This window comes from Brienomyrus brachyistius, chromosome 23, assembly GCF_023856365.1.
Source record: "Brienomyrus brachyistius isolate T26 chromosome 23, BBRACH_0.4, whole genome shotgun sequence".
Lineage (NCBI taxonomy): Eukaryota > Metazoa > Chordata > Actinopteri > Osteoglossiformes > Mormyridae > Brienomyrus > Brienomyrus brachyistius.
Window position 1 is genome coordinate 2404256 of NC_064555.1, and position 25740 is coordinate 2429995.

A 25740-nucleotide genomic window follows, 5' to 3' on the forward strand; every position below is an offset into this window, starting at 1 on the left:
AGAATCACCTACCAAAGTTAACCTTAACTAAGCACTGATCATTACGAATAAACAAATAAACACTAACCGAACGTGAGGACATTAGGGGTAAAGGAAGGACGAAACTAACATAAGCTACGTTTTTAACATAAGCTACGTCTGCCGCTTATAAGCAAGTAAAGTAAGCAAATGAATGTTTGACCTTGCGAACAACATTTGGCTATGCTTATCTATTTATCAGGTATTATTCATATGAAAACTGACTGTTAGCTTGCAAAAAAACATTAACTTATTCGAACTTCAAGTAAAGTACCTGAACTGGAAGTATTGTTTTTTTGTTTAGCGTTCTGGCGTGACTCCTTCATCCATGGGAAAATCTGCTTCCGGGATGCAGTGGTGGGTGATCCATGTGTGGCATTCTTGGTGGTGGGGAGACTGGAGTTGTTGCTGGAGTTTTCGGTCGGAGAAACTGGAGACGGTGGCGGCGGCGCCGTGATGGGGGCCTGCTGTTGACTGTTGTCAGGGATGACAGGCGGCTGACCGGTCTGGGCTGTATTACTCCGCACACAGCTCTCTGCGAGTTCACTGGACTTCTGCAGAGGGACAGCGCCGCTGGGGGACAGCATTGAGCAGGCAGGTCGATGGTAGTCACTTTCCACATGAGAGGATGGGGGATATTGCTGCTGATTGGCATTATAACTGAAACCATTTGCTCCTTGATATGGGTAGCCACTGTATATTGCAGAGCTGTCGTAGTAGGTCGCCTTTTGCATTTCGCCGTTTCCCAATATTTATTTCAGAAACTGACAGGGTCTTGACACCCTTGTAGACTAACATTGGCACCCGGTGTCACGTGACGCCGTTCCGCCAATGGCCTCCTCGGGTAGACCTAGGGTTACAAGAAGCACGGTGAGATGGAGAAATGGTGTCGATCCATCTTACTTTTCAATACCCGGCTGACACGAGAGACTATAGAGAGAAATATGTAGGACATTTCTGAAGCAATCACAGTTTAGCCTAAAGGTACACTTACAGCACAGGGGCTAGCGTGGGCTCACAACACATCGCGTGTTCATGCGGTTATTAAGTAACGTTTGAAAATTCTTAGCTATTCCAATGACAGTACAACTTAACGATATGACACGCGCATTTCATTATATAAATATAATAAATATATTCGCGCAATCATTATAAAGTGAGGATGACTGCCTTCCTTTAAAATAGTAAGCGCCCTTTTACCTGGCTTATCTTTCATAGCCCATTACACTTCAAAACCAAAGCTTCTTGTTTATTATTATTATTATTATTATTAGTAGTAGTAGTAGTAATATTAGCGTTGATGTTTTTGTTGGGGCAACAAATGCACAGATTACGTAGCGCTCTAAAATCTTCAAATGAAACCTCTAGCTGTAGCCTCCACAGGTCCGTATTCGCTCCATCAAAAACAAAACAACAACAAAAAAAAAAAAACCCGCAACAAATGCATTCTCTACCTTCGAATGTGTAAAACAAAGATGAATTGAAGACCTTAAGGAACCTGAAAACCCGAGCGCTCATCTCCATGACCACGTCTTGAACTTTTCTTCCAACCCCACAATAATGGGTTGCTGTCCGCGAGGCCGTCTTAGGTTGATGTATGGGGGTCAGTGGGCCGAGACAAGACACCGCAGACAGCGGCCATGGATGTATTCTGTGATAGCGAGCCTTACTCGGGAATGCAAGTAGCTTGCTAAACAAACCAAGGCGTATAGCCGTATGCAACGTAGCCACAAGGAATAAAAACCGTATACAAATTAACTTGAGTACTGCTGCAACAATAGCTTCAATATAATAACAATGCGCAAGTTTTTTGTAAGTAAAAATTAGCAAAAGGCGTAAAACATTACTACACATAAGGGCAGTCTACAATTACAATTTATAAAATTATACTATTAAAATATTTTAGGGCGTCTAATATCTATACATTTTCCACAAGTGTTTAATACTTAACTTGCCTCTCTGCATATAAAGTTGAACTAATTTGACGAGGTTGTAATGAAATAAATTCTTTTAATGAGGCAGTAATGAAACACCTAAGCAATTAATTGCCTACTTATGACCGAACAATGTTCCGAAGCGCCCGTTAGCTGTGCTCTTGCAGAGTGCATTGCATGTTAAACTGAAAAAGCTAGCCGAGATAGAATGAAGCTCAGTGATTCCTTGACATATTTAAAATAGATAACAAGAAAGTCAGAAATGCTTCAGAATATGCAATTGAGTTGATTAATTTAGTAATTTACCCCACTCTGTAAAATTGCATAAAACTGAGACAAAATTTCTGTTAGCGGAAACCTTGGAATGGTTTGGGGGTATTTTACATGTCCCTGCACGAGGATTCTCTCAGTCAAACCAGTATTGCTGGAATAAAAAAAGGGATCAGCGTGCAGGGAAAAAAAAGAAACACAACAGTTAAGTTAAATACATTGAACAAAACTTGAACCCAAACAAAGATGATTGTACTAAATATCTATGTTAACTATCAAATAAAGTTACAAAATAACAATAAAAGGATAAAACGACGAAAACAACTATTAAAAAAAACTTAGAAATGAAAGATCTATTTTTAACAACTAACGAAATGTTAAAAATCAACTGCACAGCAAGCTAAACAGTGAATTTTGAAATGTGTTAAAGGGAAACGCTTAAAAATGTAGCGACTATAAATAGCCGCAAGCAATTTTCTAGCGTTCAAACTACAGGCAGAAAAATGCTCTAAAGCTTACAAAAAAAGCGTTTGTATATGAGTAGTTTGAACATTCGCATATCAGGTCCTACACGAGAGGAAGAGCAAGCTTGTGAACTCTTCTTGAACCTAGATTTAAGTCATACGGTCATAAATCACCAGGACATAAACTCCGCCATTTACAACCGATAGCCTATTTCTGGCCTGCTTACCTTATCCTCTGACGACAAATGCAGAGCACAACACAGTATTTTCTCATTCAGTGACAAAATCGATTGAACGGTAGTCCATGGGAAGTTTAACGAGGGGTACCAGCAGGCAGCGCGTGCACTTGCCGGAGTCATCAACAAAAAGAGGAAGACCCGAATGTCTACGCCGGTAAAAACGAAATCCCTTTCTTGGCGTGGATCGGTAAACCGAGATTAGGAAGACGAGCGAATCTTGGTCAAGGCGATAAGCGCTATCAGCTCCGACGGCTGCAGTTATCGCATGCTGAAGAAATGCCCATGTTTCATACTGATATTAAATGTAGCGAGGGCTGTACTGAAGTGTGTCTCATTGCAGAAGTACTATGCAGAAGCCAGTGAACTCCCCCGAAACACAGCGTCACCATAGACAAGAAAAATTATGCAAATGAAGTGGTGCCTTAAATCCACACAAGGCCGAATGTTTTCTACCAATTCCATCTAATAGTGGCTAATTTAAAAGGTTTTTCCAATAGCACCACTCTTCCAAATGTATCTAGGCGATTTAACGCAATTTTTAAAATGTAAAGGATCTTTGTTAAAATCTTTGAACGAGATTTTTTGTAAGTCTTAATATACTCGCAATCAATTGTCTGTTACATTTCATTAATAACGCAATTTTTTTTTTGCTTTCATTATTTTCTGATTTTATTTAGTTTATGCTAAAAATACATTTTACGTGAAAACGAGTAAAATGCGCCTTTACTTTCTGAATTTGTTTAGTTTTATTCCTGTTCTTCTCTATAACAGTGGGGAAGGAGCAAAGCTAATTTATGAAACATTTCTGATTAAGAATGGCTACCAAACGGCTGGTATGCAAGACCCCCGTTGAGTGCAAAGTGGCAAAAAACGGAAAAGTTGCACCTCCAAAGGGAAAATCAGAAGAAGGCGAGAAACAGGGAGGCTGCGAGCTGGGACTCCTCTGCATACGAAAGCCTTTGTGTCGTCCGTAGCCAAACGTAAGATTTATGGCTTCATGCATCACAGCAGTAAACACGTCGAAAATAGAACTTAGAGGAGCTCGGGGCTCCCAGCGAAGAAGTAATCGCTGCACAAAAAGAATAACGGACGACGTAGGTGGGGAGAAGGCGACAAAAATCCACACGTGAGCATTTTAGCGAGCGGTGTAGTAGCATTTTAACTGAAGACGTTGGGAATAATCACTTACTGCTTTGTGTTATTTAAGTGATGATTCAGGTTTTTCTTTACTGCCGCGCTAAGTGCCGGGTTAAATGTCACTGGAACGGATCAAGAGAGTGGGTGGTTTCACGGGCTTGTACTCCAAGCTCGACTCAAAGATCATTTGGTGTATATTTTAATAAATCCAGCTTGTTGTTCTTGCACCAGTTGTTGCTGCTTAGTTTATTGCTGATCAGTGTTTTTTGAAAGCTGCTGTCGTGTCTGGAGGTGTGATTTCCCCCCATGCAGTAACCTAAATGTGACAAATTATGCTACAAAGAAAAGCGGCAACCAAAGCACCATTAACAGGGTAGGTAGCGACATATTCCCATCATTCCAATTTCTTGATAAAATTAGCAGCAACGGTTAGTTGTTAATTAAAAAATAATTTACACTTACCAAATGGCAGGAAGCTTCTTTGCAAGGTCACAAATCGTAAAAGCTTTATTTAGGAAGAAATCTGTAGGAAACAATGATACATAGTATGTAAAAATCGCATGACGCCTTGAAAAAACGGACAGGTGATACGAATATTTTGGTTTATTAGTTGACTCGTTTAATGGAGTTAAAACGTAGCATGAATTCAGCAGGGGATGCTTGATTTAATGTTGATAATCGCGAATCATTACTGCTTTCATTGGCGCAGTACAGAGGAATAAAGTTTTTGAAACAAAATGTCCAGTTATTATTACTAGCAGTTGCTAATTCTGCCTGAACGAAAATCAAATTTTTCGAAAGCAGGTTAGGGCAAAGTTTACCCTTAATTTGACTATATTTGTTACATCTTAAAATGCGTTCACATCAAACACGTTTGTGATCAATTAGGATCAGTTACAATTTAAAAGAGTAACTATTTTCAATAGGTATAAAACGACAAGATAGCATACTTGTATTTATTCAATAATAATAACGATGATGCTAATAATAATAATAATAATAATAAATGTAATAAGTTTTAGGGATCATTTGTGGATCGAACGGTCATTAGTCGGCTTTGTGAATGGTTCTCGCAGCATCGGCTGTCCCAAGTCCCAGAGACATAAATCACGGCGAATGCCGTGACCTCCTCGCGGCCGAGCCGCTCTTGGATTGCACTCTGTATTACATTATATCCTCATTTTGGAAGCGGAACAGCATTATCCTTCGCTATATTTTCCCGAACTTCTTTTTTTGTTATATTACTTGATTTATTCCACCTTTTGCACACCTGTATGTTAAAGAGCTGATCCACTGATCCAATATGCATATGATGTTTGTGTGTGCGTGTATATATATATATATATATATATATATATATATATATATATATATATATATATATATATATATATATATATATTCTTCATACCCGTATCTTAAACAAACAGTTAATTTTAACCGTTATAGCTCGTTCTTTATGTCGTCACAGTTAAACTATGGATTAGTTTAATAGACCAATTCATTAACTCACAAAGCTGCAACTCTGCTTTGAGCGGAAACAAAAATGCTTAATGCTAAGGCCTATAAAAAGAAGAATTATATACATACATTTATATGATGAAAGAATTGACCGTGAGCGGAAATCGTTATAGTGGGATGCAGCCGTGCCATTTCGTTTCTCGTGTATACAAATCCACATATATGACTGAAGAAAAAATATTAAATAATTGGGTAGCCGGCATTGTTATCTAAGAGACCGCAATGGCAACAGTCCTTAGGATTTTCATAAAAAAAAAAACTCCACGGTATCTGAGCGCAATGGTATTGTTGATTACGCCGTTTTTTTCGGCGAGCATTGAGCTTCATTACTAACCTTTGCCTTGAACAGCAATAACTCACGACAGTAATGAACAATCAACGGAAATACCTCAAAATAAAATCCATCCTCCCAAAGCAGGGGTCTTTCTCTCTCCGCCTAGAAAAACATATCCATCCGTGAGAGCGATGATATAGCATCCAAAAAAAAGGAGCCCCTTCTCAAGTAAAGTGCATGAAGCCCCGACTCCAAACAGAAAATGGGAACCGTGTAATCAGCATCGCATAGCCAAACCGGGTCTCCGATCTTACTGGCACAATAATGCGCCGTATTATGCGCTCACTCACGTGGTGCTACGTCAACTTAGACCCTTTTATTTGAATCTGTGACTCATTAAAACATAAATTAATTGAGTCAGAAAAACGCAAAGAAGAAATACATTTAAACGAAGCAGCTCCTTGTAATTTCAAATGGAATCAAGTAATTTATTCGTATCAATAAACCTTCTCATTCAGGTATACATCACATATTAGTCGATAGACATGTTTCTTCGATGCTTCAAGTGAAACACATTTGGACTGTGTTTCTATAACGGGGAAAGTATTGTTATGAATTGCGGGAAATGATTCTCGTGGCGGTGTTACAATTTGGACGATGTGAAGCGTCTTTTTTTCCTCGAGGAAGCCCCTAATGTGTGCTATGAGGATCATTCGCCACTCCAGTCGCCTGTTTTATAGGTTCATTGTGCAGCGTGCGCTCCCCCTCCCGTACGCTACAGTGCGGTTACGTTACTGAAGCACGGCGTGAATAGGTACCGGAAACCAGTTTAAAACGAACATACACTCTTGCACAGATTGTGGCTTTGTAACTAGAACTCAGATTCAGACAAGATATTACCCGACGACTCAAATGGTAATTATAAGAACTTATGAGGTCAATAAAAATTACAGTAACGTTTCATTTTTGATCAAACACATTCAGTGCTATTAAATTATTATTGACCGTAAATGAGATACAGTGTTGATGTTTACGCGACATAAATTTGATACATTTGTGATCATAAAGCAGACCAGGTACTAACATTGGACGGAAAGTGGGTACTAAATCAAACGTTCCCAACTCAGTTTGCCGCTTGTTTCCGCCAACATGGGGTGGCCTCGCAGCTCAGCGCTCGACTGGGAAAGCTTACTAGGATGATAAATCATTTAACCGGACACCAGCCACATTACACTCATACTCTCATGCTCAACAGCCTTTGTCTTCACAGACTCTAAGCAAGAGTAAGTGTAAAGTTCTATAAGTCTCACAGGACGACCCATAATTTATTTATTTTTGTAAAAATGCACGTGTGGACAGTTAGCACACTAAAGAATCGATATATGTTTAATTTGTATTTATGACTATTCTAAACAGTCTCCACGTGCGGCGTTTGGATAAAATGACCGTGATGGTAAAAAATGGCGTGTCGACTGACCTGCGTAGGACCACCTGTTTATAAAAGAAAGAAAATATAATCTTCATTTTGAAGTACCCGTTTTCTGGCCTGAGATACAACACTATCAAATCACATGGGCACGTGGACTGCTGTGTCTGGATATTATTCTAAAGCGTCACTTTTTTTGTGGACGAAGAAAAGTGCGATCTCAAACGATTTTATTTCTGCATCTTAGGTTTGACCCCCCCGGAACATTAGCTGGTCGTTGTATGACGGAAAGAAAAGAAAGAAATGTTGGATTATTAAAGTTCATTTTCTCGGTATATTATGTTAACATTTTGATTAGTTGCAAATAAATAAGTCTCATGTGAAGGAAGAAAGGACAGCGTGGACGCCATTTCTTTGGACACGCGCCAGACGTTTGTACATATCTTCCCACAATGTTGACATTCAGAGCTATAAAAGCAAAGCTAAGGTTACCGACGCACTCATCTGAAGATAACTGTATGTTTACATCAACCATCAGGACGGTGAATGGGATCTTCGACAGCTACAATGAACTCATTTCAGAACATTTTTATTGCTTTTGAATGTTAATTAGGAGTACTATGTATCTGAAGTCGTTCTAAAACTTTTTTCTAAACTTTAAGGTACATGACTGTTCTTTTCTGTATGTAACTTTGCATTATTAGTGTATTATAATATTTTTTGGTGATATTAAACTCGCTATCTCGGAAGTGAACTTATGCCGGTTTCATTTCCAATCGGAGTATTAAAATAAGTTGAATCAGTGTTAATTGATTCCAGAGATTGAGGTAAGCAAATTAGGGAGCGTACATTTTCGCGTTACTAAAACTATTGCTATGATCATGAAAGACAAAACACGCTATCTATTACGAACACCGCAATAAATGTAAGGTTGATATGTTGATATTTGTTCCTCCATTTGCATGGTGTTGATTTATAGCCAGCTTCGCGTGTAGAAGCCCTGTAAATGTTTAACAAGACCACTACTGAACCTTTTCTTCTCCAGGTCGCCTTGCTTACCACGCAGTTGCCATTTGGCATCTGGTGGGTTTGTTCACAAAACCAGCTCGCTTAAGTGCAGAACTGCACAAAACCACAAATAACTGTTTATAATGTTAACGACAAAGACATTTTATTTCGAATTGCTTTTGATTACGTTTTTCAAGACTTCATTAGAACACATTAGGTTTACATGTATACGGGCATATATTGGAATAACATGGCTAAAAACCAATGTCATTTTAATCATTTATATCATCAAACATGTAAAAAATATTCTAAATGCTCAGATTTAATGTAGGACCGTAAAATTCTGTTCCACTAAGTCTACATTTAAAAGCCATATTGATATTGCCTATCTGTATAGAATATAAAATATCTGCCGATTACAAAAATTAGGCTACCCATTGTTGCTAGCGGTACTTTAAAATAATAATAAAAATACTAATAATAATAATAAAAATAATAATAATAATAATGACCATTTCTTATTACAGTTTTTACGGATGAAGTTTTAAGAAGCATGCGTATCTGATTTCAGCTACTATTAAAATGCAAAGCCTCAGGACAACTTTACCCTCCATTTGAATTTAAAGATCATCTGCGCCCTGTAATGCAACTTAAAGAATCCTAATGTTGGATGCTTGTCAAGTTCTGTGCCAAGCGCGTTTTTTTTAAATCCTTCCATCCTTTTCGTTTTGTGTGTGTGTGCGCGCGTTTTTTTTTTTCTTTTTTTTTTGGTAGTTATCAAGGCTGACATTTAAACCTCACTTGTACCATTAGCTATTGCTGAAGCATGCATTAAAACAATAATGCTACCGTTTCCCCAAATCATTCAGGTGTTTTGCAACCTTGCTTCATTTTGCTTTGAACCGTTAAAACACGTGCCTAGAGCTAGAATTAGAAACTTCAGTTTCTCTGCGACTTTCATTTCCAGCACACCCAGAACTGAATGTATGGGAAATAAATTATAAAGCAGCATCGATGCGTCAAACTTAAAACAGTAAAATTTGCTGATCATTATCAAAGTTTAATGGGAAAGGTTGAATAGCTAACAGAAACCATATAATTTAATGAAAATAATCTGATAGGTAATACACTCACACAGCAATGCCGTTTTCCTCTCCCATTCCAGATCATCAGAGTAGGGAACGCGAATCTCCCATCGCAGAAGACCACATGAAGTGAAAATACCGGCGACTTCGAATCTATTTCAGAACACGGGTATTAATTATTTAATGAGTCACGTGAAGGAGTAGATTAAAATTTTAGCACAAGAAGATAAGGGTGACCTTTGTCTGTATCTTTGATAAATTTAATCATATTCTGTAAAATAACGGAACATTCGCATTCGAGATATTGAGATTTCTCAGAATAATTGAAATCAGGCGATGGGTAGAAGCTCCGCCTTCCTGGAATATCGATACATTGGAACAGGTGAGTCTTGCTTATTGTTTAAGCCTGATGTGAAACCTGAAGTCTTATAACTTTACGCATCGTCATAAAACTTTTACGCAATAGTCTCACAGATGGACGTTATATCTCGGCTGAATTACAAGTAATGTATAGCCGTGGTAGATAGGCTAGCTTTACTGGCATCTATCAAAACTTAGAAGTTCCATTTAAAATCAATTATGTTTCTTTTTTTCCTCATTTGCTGTAATATTATTAAAATCTATGGAATATTAAATCGTTCTCTTACCCCTATTGATGGAAATAGATCGTTTTGTCGTAAATATCCATTTTATTTCCGCACAGATTTTGCTTTTTCACTGATTTCAATGTACCTATTTTCAAACAAATACATTTCACAGTTTGCATAATTAAAAATAAATGCATTCACACATTTTTCCTGTCGTTTATGCCCAGAGCGGGGTAGGTCTGGACATTGTGTAAAAAGGTCAGGGGTCATGCAGCCTTTCAACTCGATAATTGGACAAAAACTCTGGCCTTTCGATGAACCCGAGATTCGTACAGATGAAACAGGTACGGTCCCCGTCTCCCACTCGGTGAGATGGGCTGGTGGCTGATACTGCGACTCCAACCACAATCAAGTAATAAACATTTAACAGCACCTGATTATTTAGCCTTAGAGATTAATTACATAAGTGGTCTGTGTATAAGAAATAAAATTTAAGAGTTAAGCTGTAATAAGTATAATTACGCTCAAAAAATTGAGGAATTCGACGTCAGCGACTAACCGAATCGGGACGCCTTTCGCTGCTGAGCTCCAAGGAATTTCTGAAGCCGAATCGTTAATAATTATACTTTAACATATGTGCTTCGTGAAAACAGGAACCAAACGATACAAAGCCATTTTATTACTATTTATTGTTTAGACAATATCCATTAGTCTTCCTTAGCAGGAGTCAAGGTAAATATTATTTTAAAAGGATTAAACTGAAATGTCGCAATAAAACAGTTTAGAAACAAGCGAAAGCACAGTATTATTGCCGAACATTGAATAATATTACCTCATGGCAAACTATATTTAAAATGTTGCTTGACCAGTCCTTCATGAACATCGAGGCTATTTATATGTATCGTATTCTGGGCGTTGATGGCTGCCACGCTAATTAACATTTGTTTTATTTCATTCAAAATTCAGTTGATGTTTATTTATTGGTTATTGTCTTGCAAACAATAATGACTGAATACATACATACATGCATGCATACACGTACATAGCAAATAAATAATACTGAGACACAGGATCAGACATCTGTCAGGTAGCTTGTCACCGTTCTTACAGAAACGTAAATTATGTCCATACTACCTTTACGTGGTCAGCTTATTCTGGACATCGCAGCGTGTTAGCATACATGCCATAGCTTATTTCATTTAGCTGTTTTATTTTCAAACCAGAGCGTTAATAGTTAAATCCAGTCGCCAAGATTACAAAACACATAACAGTTAGCGATAAAGTCAACTGGACACGAAAAAAAGACATCAGACCAGAAAGTCTGGACATATAAACATATTTTATTTAACTTCTATTGTGCCTTGCATAGACTATAACACTTATTTTATTATCCAAAAAACTGATATAACGTCACAGTAATGAACACAGTTCAAATCACTGCTTCACAAAACTTACACTCACGAATAGGCCTAAACACAGAAAACGACTTTCCAATAGCACTAAAGAGCTATTATCTTCACCAAACATACATAATGTACGTCTGGGAGGGTTCGTTCTATATACATAGGTCAGTCACCTGGACGTGACAGAAAATTTACCCTTAAAACAGTTAAGCTATCTATTTTCAAGAGTATATCTCAATCTACACAAAATGACGGTCAAGACACCAGATGGAGACTTCTGCGCCCTTTCAGTCTTTTCGGAATTTCAAATATATTTTGCGAAATACTCTCAAACCCGCGCTCTTAGCTATTAATAATTCAAACACGGACAGTGAGAATAGGCAAGTGGTCATCACTTCAGAATTAATGTCACATTCTTCAATGTATGTCCAAATTCTGCATTCGCCTCCTCAATCTGTTTGGTCAATGGTTCTCTCTCATTCGGTTACTATAAGCTCGCTGTACAGGGCGCTGGGACAAGCTGTTGCTGTTGACGAGTGGGTGTTTTGATTTGTTGGTGTCCAGCCGTTGAGCTGGCAGAACGGACCTTAGTATTTGGCAGTTTATGGTCTTTCTTCCACTTCATCCTTCGATTCTGAAACCAGATCTTTACCTGCCGTTCCGACAGGCACATTGTGTGTGCTATTTCCACACGTCGGCGTCTAGTTAAGTAACGATTGAAATGGAATTCTTTCTCAAGCTCTAGAGCTTGCTGTCGGGTGTAGGCGGTGCGGGACCTCTTGGGCACTTCCCCAGTGAAACTGGAATTCACTAAACACAAGCAAAAGCAGACAGGTGTTACTGCTAGAATACTTTTAGTGCCATCCATTAAATACATTTCACATGTGTGTGCTGAGCTAAAACGCGCGGATCGCGCAGGAGGCTACACTGCCGAACAGTCTGAACTATGCGTGTGCATAAGATATTTAAATAATTAACAAAACTGGTGGTTTATTGCGCCTTGGCGACTGTTCAACCAAGAGAGATAGTTTGGGAAACAAAGAATCACAAGCACATGGCCCAGACAGTGGAACAGAGCAATAAAATTTATGAGGGTCGTTAATTGTTGACCTAACAGTTTGGTGCTCGTAAATAACCCGAATGTTGGGCTCATTGCTACAGTGATTGTTAGCACGTTCGAATGCATGACTGACGACGGATTCAGCATAAACCACGACATTAACTTACCGGTGTTAACGTGCACCTTTTTCATCCAAGGGTACACCACGGGTTCTTTCGCCTTCTGTATGTGCGTAAATGTGTCGTTGGAGAGACTAGAATCCTTGGTAATGGCTACGGCACCTTCACTGCTCGGAATCCGCAGGGGATCCGAATTCTGACGACCGGACTGGGTCTGAACATGACCACCTTCGGCAAAGCCGTCCAGTCCAGTCGAAGTGGCATTGAAGTCGTAGTTTGATTCCGTGTAGTTTGACCGCTGGTAGGTTGCCTCATCGTGATTAGAGAAGCCTGGATCTTTCGGCCGTTCGTAGTATTCAGAAGGGGCAGGAAGGTATCCATTCTGCTGATATTCCTCGCATGGAGGAAAAGATGGTTCCATGTAGTTTGAGTTTATCAAATATGAACTCATGGTCATTAATTTGTGAAGTGCAATATTGCTAATTTTTATCGTGCTTTCGTTTTTCTGATCTCAACAAAAAACCCTCCTACTCCTGTCAAATGTACAAAGTTGGAAGATCACGTGAGACAATCCACCAATCACTGAATCTCCAGTGGGCATCGTGTAAAGAGACACCAATAGAAATTAGCTATGAACACAACGAAAAGACTAGACAGTCCACCTTTGCATGTTACTAATTATACCAAAATGTAAGGCAAATGCAATGATGAAAGATGTTTTCAGTATGTTTTGTGCTATATTACGTTCTCTTAGCTTGAAAATCACTGTTGTATTGGTATGCATTGTAACATAACTGCAACCAATGTCACATAGTATCAGGAAAAAAACATCAAACCAATGCTTTCTCATTTTGGTCAAATCCAATAATTAAATAATTTGAATCCTTTATTTGAAGTAATATAGCATGTAGCAGCTGCACACGAAATTGATAAACACCTTTTCGGTGTTAACAAAGGTGAGTTTTAAGAAGACGAAGCAAAAATCCTTACAATACGAACCTGTAATATTGCCGTGACATAAATAAATCAATGGAAATTCCATGACAATTGTTTTAAAGGCACTCAAGGTAAACCTATATTATGCACATATAAAATTATTTCCACTCAATTAATTGTATATATATTGTCAGTTTACCAGAGTTACGTTTCTTACGTAAAACCGCCCGGTGACTCTTTAATACATTCCGAGTTCGCCTGTTGAAAACAATTTCATATATATACTCTTCAGTTAACCAATTTCTTAAATCTACGTGTATTGCGTTGGGTAGAACAAGATAACAGGAATAAGAAAGATTTCGCCTACTTTAGGAATGAAAAACTAACAGTAAAATCAAGGTTACTGTTTCCAGTACACGACAGGAAAAAACAAAGACAAAATAAACGTTTTCTAAGGTTTTTGAAATATGTAAAGTTAAGGTCGTTTACTTGAATTCAAGTGGTGTGACGCGCAACTCTTATTAGTGCCCTTTGAGCAGATTTAAATCGTGAAACATATTTGAGAATGAACACACCTTCGTCCATACTACAATTCAAGAAAGTGATATGTTACACTAAATCATATTATTGTTCCGGTAATTCGACCTATATAACAAACCCACACATATAAAGGTATTTAAGATGTGTGGTGTGGATTGGTTTCGTTAATCTTCGTTCCATCCAGTACTGAACCCGACGAGATAGCCTTTTTTGGATGCAGTGGTTGGAAGCCTGCAAACTAATGTCGAGGTATATGTTTTTTGCTTCTCTCTGTGATTTACGGTAATTTTAAGACAGAGCAGGCTGTATGCTACAGTCTCTGAAAATCCCATACGTAGAACTTTCAGCAACATCGTCACTATATATCACGTATGTTACTCTCTGACTGCACTGACTCAAAGGTAACAACGGTGTTTTAGGACAGTCTCATTAAGAAAATTAACTGAGTTATAAAATCTCGATTTTCCAAGTTCCCTTACGTGATACAGTGTGTCCTCTCCATCCTTTTCATGACCTGCTCCCATTTGACTGTCTTCCATTCGACTGTCAAACATGCTGCTACGGAAGATAGGCAGCAGTGCTCACGCGAAGCGAGCACTGTGACCACCGGCAAGCCTCAGGAAAATCAAAAATTGGGTTCTGTGTCCCCTTAAACAAGCAGATCGTCTCTAACTTAATACTGACCGAAAAGTGACACCATCCCCATTTTGTCTTATTAATCTTGGACATTGACAGTCTTTGTTAAACAACAAGGCGTGTCCTTCAGGAGGCCATTTTCATATTTGTTAGACGCAGTGACCTGAAATTCACCCCAGACTTGGACTTCGCTTTCCAGGGTCTATGAGGGGAGATAACGAAGCGATGGGCAGGGGTCAGCACCCAGTTGCTCTCAAAAAGACAAAAAAAATGACGAAACGCCTTTACAACTCATGAAGTTGTGATTTCAAAGACATTTATATCCTTTCGTATGAATATGCCAGGTCTTTCTTCAGAATGAAAAAGAAAATACCCAAAAAGCGGAATTAACGTCTGCAGCATCAAATAAATGCCGCCATTTGTGCAGTGCATGAGAATTTACAAAATAGCACAGTACGCATTCACATGTTTGTTTTACGGTTTGGATTTAGTGCCGAATGCTGTTATTTACGATAGACCATAAATCTTGAGTAACTATTACTCTGCAATTATATTAAGCACTTGGAATTCTAAATATTATGGATAGGCTATGTGCAAAAAACATTACACGTACTCATACACACGTGCCCACCTTATTTTAATTGGCTTTGCCCTGATTATAGTACAGTTCTTACAAGGGAAGTCTTGACGAGCTTCTCGAAAAGCGCTTATCCTGTATCTTTATGTTTATATACTTTAAGTATCCATTGATCAAGACCTTAGTGTAGAACTCTACATGTTTAAAGAAAAACGAAAACTACAATCCCAATAAATGTAGCCATGCATATGTTCGGTTGTGTTTTAAGATTATAACGACTTAAGACTTGTTCTTCGTTATAAAACAGGCATGAAATTGTAAGTTCGCCCTCTAAAGAGAATCTCCTTTACATACTGAGGTACATATAAAGGCCCACGTCATTAGTTATCGTAATATTTTACTTTAATGTAATATTGCGTCCTAATATTCATATGTTCTTTGATGTATAACTTTAGTGAAATGGCCGGGATGAAATCATGCAGTACGAACAATTAATGAAATGGAAAACACCTTTTTAAGTTGGGAAGCATAAAAAATTTGTTTATTTGAAAACCATAACCATATCTTATATGGTTTAAGAAAAGCTAAACTGAGTAATACTTGACTTGAATAGTATTAAATAATATCAACTCTAATGAGAAATTATTGTAATGTTACTTTAATTGATCACAGTTCAATCATTATTATATCAGCAAAGTTATTAATTAAGAGTATATTTAAATAAATTTACTGTGTTTAAAATGATCCAGGTCAGTTCGGAGACAATATCCTCAAAAACGTCAACCATAATATGCATAGCAATCCAAAAACTGCTCGATTATTCGAGAAAAACCCATATACGTAATTGTTTATAGTTGGATTTATCACCAAATTAAGTTACACTTCTTACAACGGCATTTCTTTGTTTTTCATAATCTCTAAATCGTTGCCATTTTTAAAAATTTATTTCAGCGTAGTTAATTCTTCAAACAAAACAAAAATGAAAATGTATTCGTTTCGGTCAAATCTGGGCAAACTGGAGCAAGTTTATTTCGTTTTAAACTATGTATTTTACATCTTCACAGAAGATCTATAGAAATATTTCATTTTAATAATATATAGTTGAAATAATGTAAGACTCGCCTTAATTTCGGCAGGGCGCAATTAACTGACTTCAAATCAAATCGTAAAATCTCATTTTGTTTAGCTTCAGGAATTGATTATATAATTCTGATGTATAATTGTTTCGTTCAGGAAAAAAATAGGATTTCCGTAGCTTCTGTCACCATTCCAAGGATGTACACGCGCTCCTAAGCCCACACAACAAACAACAAATTATTACGGACAATCAACATGATCTTAGGCAAATAGATGCCGTTTCCCTATACTTGGGCATTTAATATACGTGTTTATAGGTTATTCTGGAAAAGAAAATACAGCCCCGGTTCGATTTCTGTTACAGATCAATATGGATGAGAAAAAAAATGATTTTATGGAATTTCATGGAATCTTTTCAATCCGATCACAGAAGAAAAATCAGCTTTTCCAACTTAATTAATAACGTTCGTTACCATATGACCTCAAAGAAAACCACGTTTAACTTAATGTTACGCTTCCACGCAGTGAATTTTCACGAGATTCGAAATGTATTATTGTGCATTTGTGTATTTGAAGTTCGTACTTGCGTTGTAGAAAAAAATAATAAGCAGACCACAAAACTAACGTGTTTTCGAATATTTTAGCAAGATACTATTGTAACATTCACATTTGTCCTTTAGCATTTTCTATGTGTTTATTCTGACATATTATTGCTCACAATCCAGCTGTAAATGTTTTTAATTCCAAAGCAAATGTAATTAATACCTTAATAAAATGCAAAGATTACCAGCTGGTACAAGCCAGTGAGGGAGCCTCACACCCCGCGGTTCATAACCCCGGGTTACTGCGTCTCCCGGGTTCACCTGGAGTCCACCGTGATACATGTGTAATTCAAAGCTATTTTATCTTTTGTGCTGGGAGTCAAGATCGCTATTATAACGCTGGCATCAAGCCTTGGCTGAACAGATGACCAGGACTTGTCCAGCGCGTAAACTTTTGACCCCCATTTTTCCTCACGCCCATCCGCCCCAGCATCGCGCCATGGCTAGCAGCCCAACTGTGTCTGCGGTGGATGAAAATGGCTAGTGGTATCAGCAGAATTATAACGCCAATCATTAAGCAGTTTACGCCTGGCCTGAATTTAAACATTTGCAGATTTGGGGGCAGTTTTTATCAACTTCAGGCTATACAGTATAATTACAGCAATAAGCTACCTGTGGAATACAAAAAGTGTCAAGTAGGGCCACAAAACTAAGTAAATCAAATATTGTGTGGCCTCACGTGTTTTTAATATCAAAGCACTCAACTAATTTCCGGTTCAGTTTGTTGCAGCGCAAGCTGATGACGGTGAACTTGGCCTAAAGCGGACTCTGCTGGTGGCTCTAAGGCTGTGCAGATTTATCTTACTGCTATTTGTGACCTCGCTGTGAACTGCGAGATGTGACGTGTTAATTTTTCTTCCCGTATACTAAATGCCAGTTTTCAGCGAGGCTAAACAGCGTCAATGGATTCTAGTTTGATTCAGTCGCTTAAAACGCAAGCATCCGTGATCTTGTTTTAATAGGCAACATAAAAGCAAGTTGGTATCAAGGAGTTCTGCTAACAGGTTTAAGTGGAATTCTGAAATGTGATGATCTGAATAAACTATGCATAAAGGAATCGTTTGCTGCATGGACAGCGAACCCAGCATCATATAAGATCGAGAATGAAACGATAAAACATACGAGCAAATGTTCTGGTGGCAAAATAGATATATTACTCATAGCTTTTAAGTGCATGATAACTTGGAACACTCTAACAGACTTGTTAAAAATGAATGTGAGAAAAATATATTGGAATCAAAATATATCCATTAAATATTCCATTTAGTTCGTAGTCTTTCGGGAACACTAGTTACATTCAAAAGGCTTTGCTATACTTCTCTGCTTTTATCTATAAAATCACATACAAATCAAATCAAATCACATACAAATCGCATTTCTGCAAGACTACAAATTCCATACACATTAAAATATAGTATGTGTCTATTTTATTACTATTATTATTCGATCGCATTTTCATCTTACACGATAATGTGAGAAGTAAAAACTGCATACTATTCAATTTTATTGTCCTTAACGGGATAACTAAAATAACGTGTTGCCGTGACGAAATCTGTGACTGAAAAGCTCAAGCGCAAACCGTGGTGTGAAATACGCGAACGCTGTGATGGCGCAGGATTTGTGCACCTAATGAAGATTTTTTGAGAAATGTACCAAAGTACTTCATTGGGGAGTCAATGTAGAATGGCAGCCTATGAAATATTACGTATTATCCAATACAATTGTGTTAAATCGTGTGGTGGGAAATGGGGAAACAATGCATGTGATAGATAGATAGATTCAATCATTCCAGGATTAATGTAAGTATAGTGTTGCATAAATGCACTTGTAATTTTTGTTGATTGTGTATAGATAGATAGATAGATAGATAGATAGATAGATAGATAGATAGATAGATAGATAGATAGATAGATAGATAGATAGATAGATAGATAGATAGATAGATAGGATGCACTTAAACTTTTACAGAAAACGGTAGATTTTGACTGTGTATATACAATTGACAGTTATAAAAATTCGGACAGTGTTTCAGCAGTGTTATAATAATGTTATTTCTATATTCAAATACCAAGCCGCTAACGTGACAACTACAATTAAAATGCCTAATTGTGGCTACATCATACCCAGCACAACACAATGCAAGTAGTCTGCAATGTGTAACGCAATAGAATCGATTTTCTCTTCAGTTTTAGTTTGAGTGACACTTTCAGGTGTCCTCTGAACTTTACAACCGAAGAAACCATCCAATGCTACAGATCAAAGGGTTTTCCCCATCAAAGGCATGCGATCTCGCGCTAGTTAAGCTGTTATCTTTATGGCATCATAAAACCTTCGCAATTGCACCGAGTTGTGAAGAGACACATGATTCTAAGGGTATATCATGGGCAGCCATTGCCAGCTCATGGATACTCTCTGCTTACTGTGTTTGAGTCTTACCGATCAGTACTCACACTAGTAGATATTCTCAAACAGTGGATTTACGAATCATTACCCCGCCATTATAAAATATTTCTATAAATTCAACCCAACTTATCCGACAGGTTTTTATTACGAAATTCTGAAAACGTCATGTTCCCCCCATCTGCGCTTCAACTGCAATTTGAGAAAACAAGACGTACTGGAAAGGAAGCAATTAAATATCCATGAGGGCACCCACCCATCTCTCTGCATTGATAACATGTTCAACATCTGCCAGCGCCAATATTGCGAAGATTACTGTCGTCAAATCAGCAAATTAAGTAATCGTGGGTGCACGTTAGGCGCCCTCGCACGCCTTTTGTAAGGGTCGTTAGGATGGCCTGGTCGGCCCACGGCAACAGTGGCACAAACACCAAGTAGAACTGAAGTAAAACTTACCTTTAGCGGAATCGACAGTCTTCAAGAACTTGGCCTGTGCTTCCTCCATTGTACACAACTCTGAAAGGAAGAGCGACTATAATGGACATGGAACACTTACAGCCTGCAAGAGAGTCAAATGAAGCCCTGCGTCAGTACTATTATATGTTATGTGCAATATACTGTTGGATGTCAACTCCCCAAAACCATAAAACTTACTTTAATGGCACCACGTGACCGTTTATAGCCAGTAAGCCTATCTTTCTGTGCTGTGGATGATTTTCCGATTCATAGACAAAACCCCCATTCATTTGGCACCCAAATGTCGTGCAGCCGGAACTGGGATAATAAAGTTTATAGCTCCAAACTTAAATAGATTTTCAGGGAGTGAGAAGCAAGAGAAGGGACGCAGAAGCCCTCGTGTGCAGCTTATTGTATGGACTATTTAAGCTTCAAGCACGCGGGTGAGTACCGTAAATTCTAACAAATTTTAGCCTGTTGAATTTTACACAGCGTGATACAAAAATATCTTAAAAGTTGCTAAAACTAAAAGGAAAACATTTTCAGCTATTTAAAATGTAGAGACCATATCACAGACCTTTCGCCAAAACGTTTCAGAGTGCGCAGAAAAGTACACATACAACGACGAATGTATAGTACATAGTAGGCTACTTTCTGAAGTTTCTAAACATTTTAATTTCTAACAAGCGTGTCATTTGAATGAATAACACAATGTAGCGCATGAAGATGTTGCAATATAAAGTTTATTATCATCCTTGATTTTATTTCCAGTCATTCTTAAAACATTTACAAAATGATCACAACTGGGCCTTACAGTCAGACGGCAAGCCCACTAAGGACCTTCTGTCAAACACATCCAACTCGCTACGCCCGGAACACGTCTTTGTGAGGGAAAGGATACAAAGGCACAGCTATGACAGACTGGGTCGGAACCGTAGCTCAGTCACGTATTCACAACACATAACATTTACAGTACAAGGTAGGTAGTATTTTGTGATTACAGAGAAAACAACCGTCTCTTTGACAGCTTAGAGCAATACATTAAACAAACACAAACACGCACGAGCATAACACAGTTATTCATTAATTCTTCACTTGTTCAGTTAGAGTGCAACACACAACTTCTGCGGGCAACTAAACGGGCTTTACGATTTTACGATTCACTTCTTTATTAAAACAGCAAATAAGTTAAACATATACTCCCATTTGTTTACACAATTACCAAACAAAGTTTTACAGGAAGCAGTTCTACTCACTCGAAGCACTAACACGGCCAAATAAAAAAGAAATGGCTAAAAATGAGTGACACGGGTGCTGTCGGCCCCAGAACAGCTCATGGGAAGTCTCTCTCGTGCTGCAGGGGAAATGTTCCCTTCTTCTGTCAGTACTTTTTGGAGTGCTCAAAAAAAATTATGGACGATACCCGCCTCCCGCTGCCGCCATACTCATGCTTTTCAGCTTATTGTCTTTTTTCCATTTCATCCTCCGATTCTGAAACCATATTTTAATTTGCCTCTCAGAGAGACAAAGGGCGTGTGCGATTTCAATCCGCCGTCTACGGGTCAGGTACCTATTGAAGTGGAACTCCTTCTCCAGTTCTAAAGTCTGGTAGCGCGTGTAGGCTGTTCTCGCTCGTTTCCCTTCAGGTCCGGCCAAGCTGTCTGTCATACAATATTCCATCATTACTACTTAAATAAAACAATCAAACATGCTCAGAATGACTTTCAAATTAGTATTGCCCTTGCACTATTATTATTATTATTACTACTAATTATTATGTATAATATAACGGCAACTTTAAATATTGGAAACAATAAAAAGAATGTTTAAAAATCAATAGGAAAGAAAACGGAACATTATCAATGCAATTGGTAGTAGGGGGATATAAAGGAATTATAAAACATAAAAATTTTCACGATCGTTATCTTTAGAAAAAAATCAATGCGACTCTCACATGTATTTTGTAAGTGAAGGATAATACTATTAATAGACCCTTATTTGCAAAAAATGATTCCCTTTCGAAATGTAATTACTATCCTCATATCGCATCATATAACATTTTTGCGAAAATGGTATTTACGCATTCTAGACAAAAACGAAATCATTACGGAAAAATAAAATTTAAACGGTCGGATCGGTGCGACTGAAAAAGCAGCCATATATCCGGCCAGTAGCCTTAGCTCTACACCAGTTAGGCAAATTCGTTTAGCTTTCAGGCGGTATGTGCTTTATATAGGCACTGAAATACAGAAACACGGTCAAGCTAAGGAACAGCAAGGAACATACACCAAAAGAAATAAGAATTACCGTGACTTATATGTAGTTTTCGCATCCATGGGTATATCTGGGGTTGGGCAGTCTCCGTGACGTTTTGTGAAGTTGTCTGAGCGCTTCCCGCCGGCTTGTCCTCTTCTGAGGCGGACGCCTTGGAAACACCGTCTCGGCTCAACAGCGTACAGCTGTTGTTTGAACTAGAGGAAGTGGCGGGGTTTACAATGGAGTTTTTAACAGCGCGGTGACTTTCGCTGACAGGAGAACTTGCGACAGAGGAGCACGGTATCGGGTCAGGTGGAGGCGAGTGAGACGCCGTCGCTGCCTGATTGTACCTGGTCTCAGCAGATGCGGCTGTCGCACTAGGTGTGTAGCCTGGAGCCCGAACACTTGCACCAAAGTGGCTGGTGGTCGAACGCCCGACACTGAGGTCCATCCCATTGTAGCCATAGCCGTACCTGCTGGAATGCATGTTCGTTGAATCCCTGTATTGCTCGTTGGCTGAGCTGTGATCTCCATAATTATGTAACTGGTACTCCGCGCCATTAGGATAGCGACCGCAGAATGAATTCACAAAATAAGAGCTCATTTGTTGACAATAATTATATTGTTGTTATTATTTTGAGCAAATAATATGTGTGTGCTTGATTTGTGGCTCTTGATGGTTTTGTGCGTCTATAGCACCCCTGCACAATTTATGATGAATTATGGAAATGACTGGGACATGTACTTGATTCCCTCCTACGTAGGCATCCAAATATGGGGTACGACTTAGAATCACGTGCTTTTGTTGTCCAGTCGTAAATCCTCCTTGATGACCTCCAGAGGTAAACTCGTTCACAAATAGGAAAGCTGGGTGGATGCTTGCGGGGGCGCGCGCTTCGCAGGAGCGCCCAGATCCCGACTTTCGGCTACGCTTATCGTCGTGCGCCACCCCCTGGAACTATAGAGAAACTGTAGCCGTTGCTTAACGCGAGTGAAGACCGGGGTCACATAAAGGTTAGAGCATCTCCTTTCATTTCTACTGCCAGACACATTCAGACGGCGCAAAAGGCGAAATAAACAGTAAACTCAGTAAAATTTCGTAGGCGCAATGAATATAAAACCACTGAATGCCTCGTCAAGAAACCTAGAATATTCTGTATAGTTTGAAAACAAAATTGATCAATTTATTTAAGTATTTAAGCTTGGAACCTTTGTGCGTCGTTAAATATAAAAATGTAAAATAAATGAATAAATTTAACTTAGACTAACAGCATAAAGCAGACATAAGCAAAGTCCTCGTCTATTACCGTCGAGTCTGGTATATTTCATGATTTATACATTTTAACTTTCAATACGCGAAAATGTTTGCAACGTACATGACTTCAAAATGGCTAATTAAATATTTTTAAAATGCATTATTTTCTTTGTATGCATTTTAGTATAAAATTCGTAGCACTATTCTAACTCCGGTATCTAAAGAAAATCTTTCAAATTAAGCATGGGATTTTACTAAACTACACTTATTTCGGGTTGTTCAATTATTTACGATGAAACGGTTACGTCTCTGTACTGAATTGCCAGTAAACGAGTGTCGGTGCTTATGAAAGAATATTTCAGCAGCATTACAATATCAGAAATGCTTAAACCTAACCTGACTTTATATTGCTGGGTTCGATATTAACAACGTAAGAAAATATGGAACAATAGAAGTAAGAAAATATAGAAACCTAAAGCAAAGGCAATCGCCACTATTTCGGAGTCTCAGGAAAGTGTGCCAGTTACGTTTGCATTTAATCGTTGGGTTCACTCATTGCTATGATTTAGTAATGCTTACAAATGGAGTGTATGTTGGATTTTGTTTTTGATGTGTGAAACGGTTCGTTTTTCCTGTTTCCAAAACAATATTTCTCCGAGAAACCTAATTTTATTAAAATATAACGGGACATTAAAGATACTGTTAAGTTTAATCGTAAACATTGGACATTTCATGTCCGTTATACCTGCATCAACTACAGCAGCAACTATTCATTGTGTTGCCGTTTTGCGTAATTTTTATTAGGGGTATTTATAATCTTGGTGCAGGAAGTAGTAGAAATGTTATTCTTAATAGATTAGAATTAAAATGCGACTATATCTTATTCTAAAAAAATACTGCATTAAATTGAGATATAAGACGGAAGAGATCGCAGTCCTTTCATTTGTTCAGTTTATGTTTTATTGCGGATTTAGCGACGTTGAAATCTACACCCTAGTATATGGTTGTCTGTGACGTTCATTTTCTACAAAGAGTTCATACATCAGATCGCTTGTTAAAGTGTCGGCGTGTATTATTTGTATTCCTGGAATATTGTAAGTTATGCTCGTGGGTGACAAGGGAATGCTTTACATTTGAAATAAATGTGTTTAAGGCCATTAGATTGTGACATAGAGAGCAGAACAGTGTACAAATATGAATTTATTCTTAAGAAATCTTTCTTAATCGTTTGCTTAGTCGTTATGATATTTGTATTGGTGGATGGTATTGTGTTAACGTACCATCGTAAATTAAATAAACAAATGCGAAAGAAGCAAAATTGATCGGCTGGTTTGGCAGTAACCAGTAGAATAGTAAACGAGACAAAATCCGGTACAAAACAATTATGTAAAAACTAAAGCGGGTTGCAAAATGTTTATTTGTGCCCACAAACATAAATCATGGAAGGTTTTAATTGTTCTGAAATCTAAATCCAAAATTACAATACAAAAAACTGTACCTCCAATGAAAAGACTGAAGACAAAACACTCTAAACGCATTTTTACATTACAGCATACTTTCCAGTCTACGTCAACTGTCTTGGGGTCAAATCAAATCTATCAGACTGAAACGAAAAACGGACTGTTAAACAGTCATTTTTTACTAGTTATATATAGATGTGTATATCCCATTGTACGCCTGTACATTTATATATGTCCATACCGACGTATTGAACTGTACTGTTCTGCATACTGTTTTGTTATTGTATCATGTAAAACTTAAACAAATACACAATACATATCATTTTCCTCTGTTGTCTATTTTTTGTTTGTCTATCTATCTTCTTAACACTTTAGATCCTCAAATTTCACCATCCTATGATTCTGCTAGGGTCCTCGTGGCCCTATTTTAATAGTTTTATTAATATTTTTTTTTTAAATTTGCGAATACAAAAAATGTCGTCTTTACTGCAAAAAGTCATCCCTTATGTGTAATGTAATGCTTTTTTTTGACCACTGGATGTCGACATAGACCGTGGAAAGCCGGTCAAAGTAAGTGCGACACCTAGCGGCAATTACAATATTTATTGTTAAATCAACGTAAAAAAAAAAAATTAAAATTAAATGTAATGACTTCTACTTTTTTATGAATTTGGATCTCTTTAGAGCAAACATATTCAAATGGTTTGTTTTTATAACGCTCCAAGTAACTGCGCAAGCCCCTCAAAGTGCCTTATGCCTCTCGCTTCCCATTCATTTCAATGGGCTTTCCCGACATCTGGGTAATTGTTTATTCCAAAGCCTCGAAAACACTCTGAACTGCAATTTGTCATGCAAAATGCATAATTTGTTGTATAAAATATGCTGCCTTCTAAAAAACAATTTATTAAAAGAAAATAAAAAGGGCATGCCAATATATATTTGGTTGCTTTTTGCCACCGTTTGACCGTTTTCTGCTCAGTAACTGTGCCTGGTCCTTCCC

General features: G+C 37.9%; 3 protein-coding genes across 10 annotated transcripts in view; all 3 read right to left on the reverse strand.

Moving 5' to 3' along the window:
* The window catches only part of hoxa3a (homeobox A3a), a 32099-nt gene that overhangs the window by 2992 nt on the left and 3367 nt on the right, over positions 1-25740 (reverse strand). Inside the window, exons 2-5 of one of the 7 annotated variants that reach the window (XM_048992657.1) lie at positions 19770-19872; positions 5972-6019; positions 4525-4585; positions 293-868 (exon numbers count right to left, since the gene is read on the reverse strand). In XM_048992657.1, coding sequence (XP_048848614.1) covers positions 293-752 — 460 coding nt within the window. In that variant the 5' untranslated portion in view covers positions 753-868; positions 4525-4585; positions 5972-6019; positions 19770-19872. Of the gene's footprint in view, positions 1-292; positions 869-2913; positions 3526-4524; positions 5359-5652; positions 5937-5971; positions 6715-19769; positions 19873-25740 lie in introns of those variants that run through there. The other 6 variants (XM_048992658.1, XM_048992656.1, XM_048992654.1 and 3 more) reach the window with 6 other exon arrangements.
* On the reverse strand, positions 11284-19757 carry hoxa4a (homeobox A4a). Its single transcript, XM_048992672.1, has 2 exons — positions 12594-19757; positions 11284-12176 (listed from the first exon to the last, which is right to left on the reverse strand). The coding sequence occupies exons 1-2, from the start codon at positions 13000-13002 to the stop codon at positions 11854-11856; spliced, it is 732 nt and encodes a 243-aa protein (XP_048848629.1). The 5' UTR covers positions 13003-19757; the 3' UTR covers positions 11284-11853.
* On the reverse strand, positions 20495-25101 carry hoxa5a (homeobox A5a). 2 transcript variants are annotated; one of them, XM_048992670.1, is made up of 3 exons: positions 22376-25101; positions 22077-22240; positions 20495-21430 (listed from the first exon to the last, which is right to left on the reverse strand). In XM_048992670.1, exons 1-3 carry the CDS (start codon positions 22627-22629, stop codon positions 21180-21182), a joined length of 669 nt encoding a protein of 222 aa, XP_048848627.1. In that variant the 5' UTR covers positions 22630-25101; the 3' UTR covers positions 20495-21179. The 2 variants fall into 2 exon arrangements, with proteins under 2 accessions (XP_048848627.1, XP_048848626.1); XM_048992669.1 differs by having other exon boundaries at positions 22077-25101.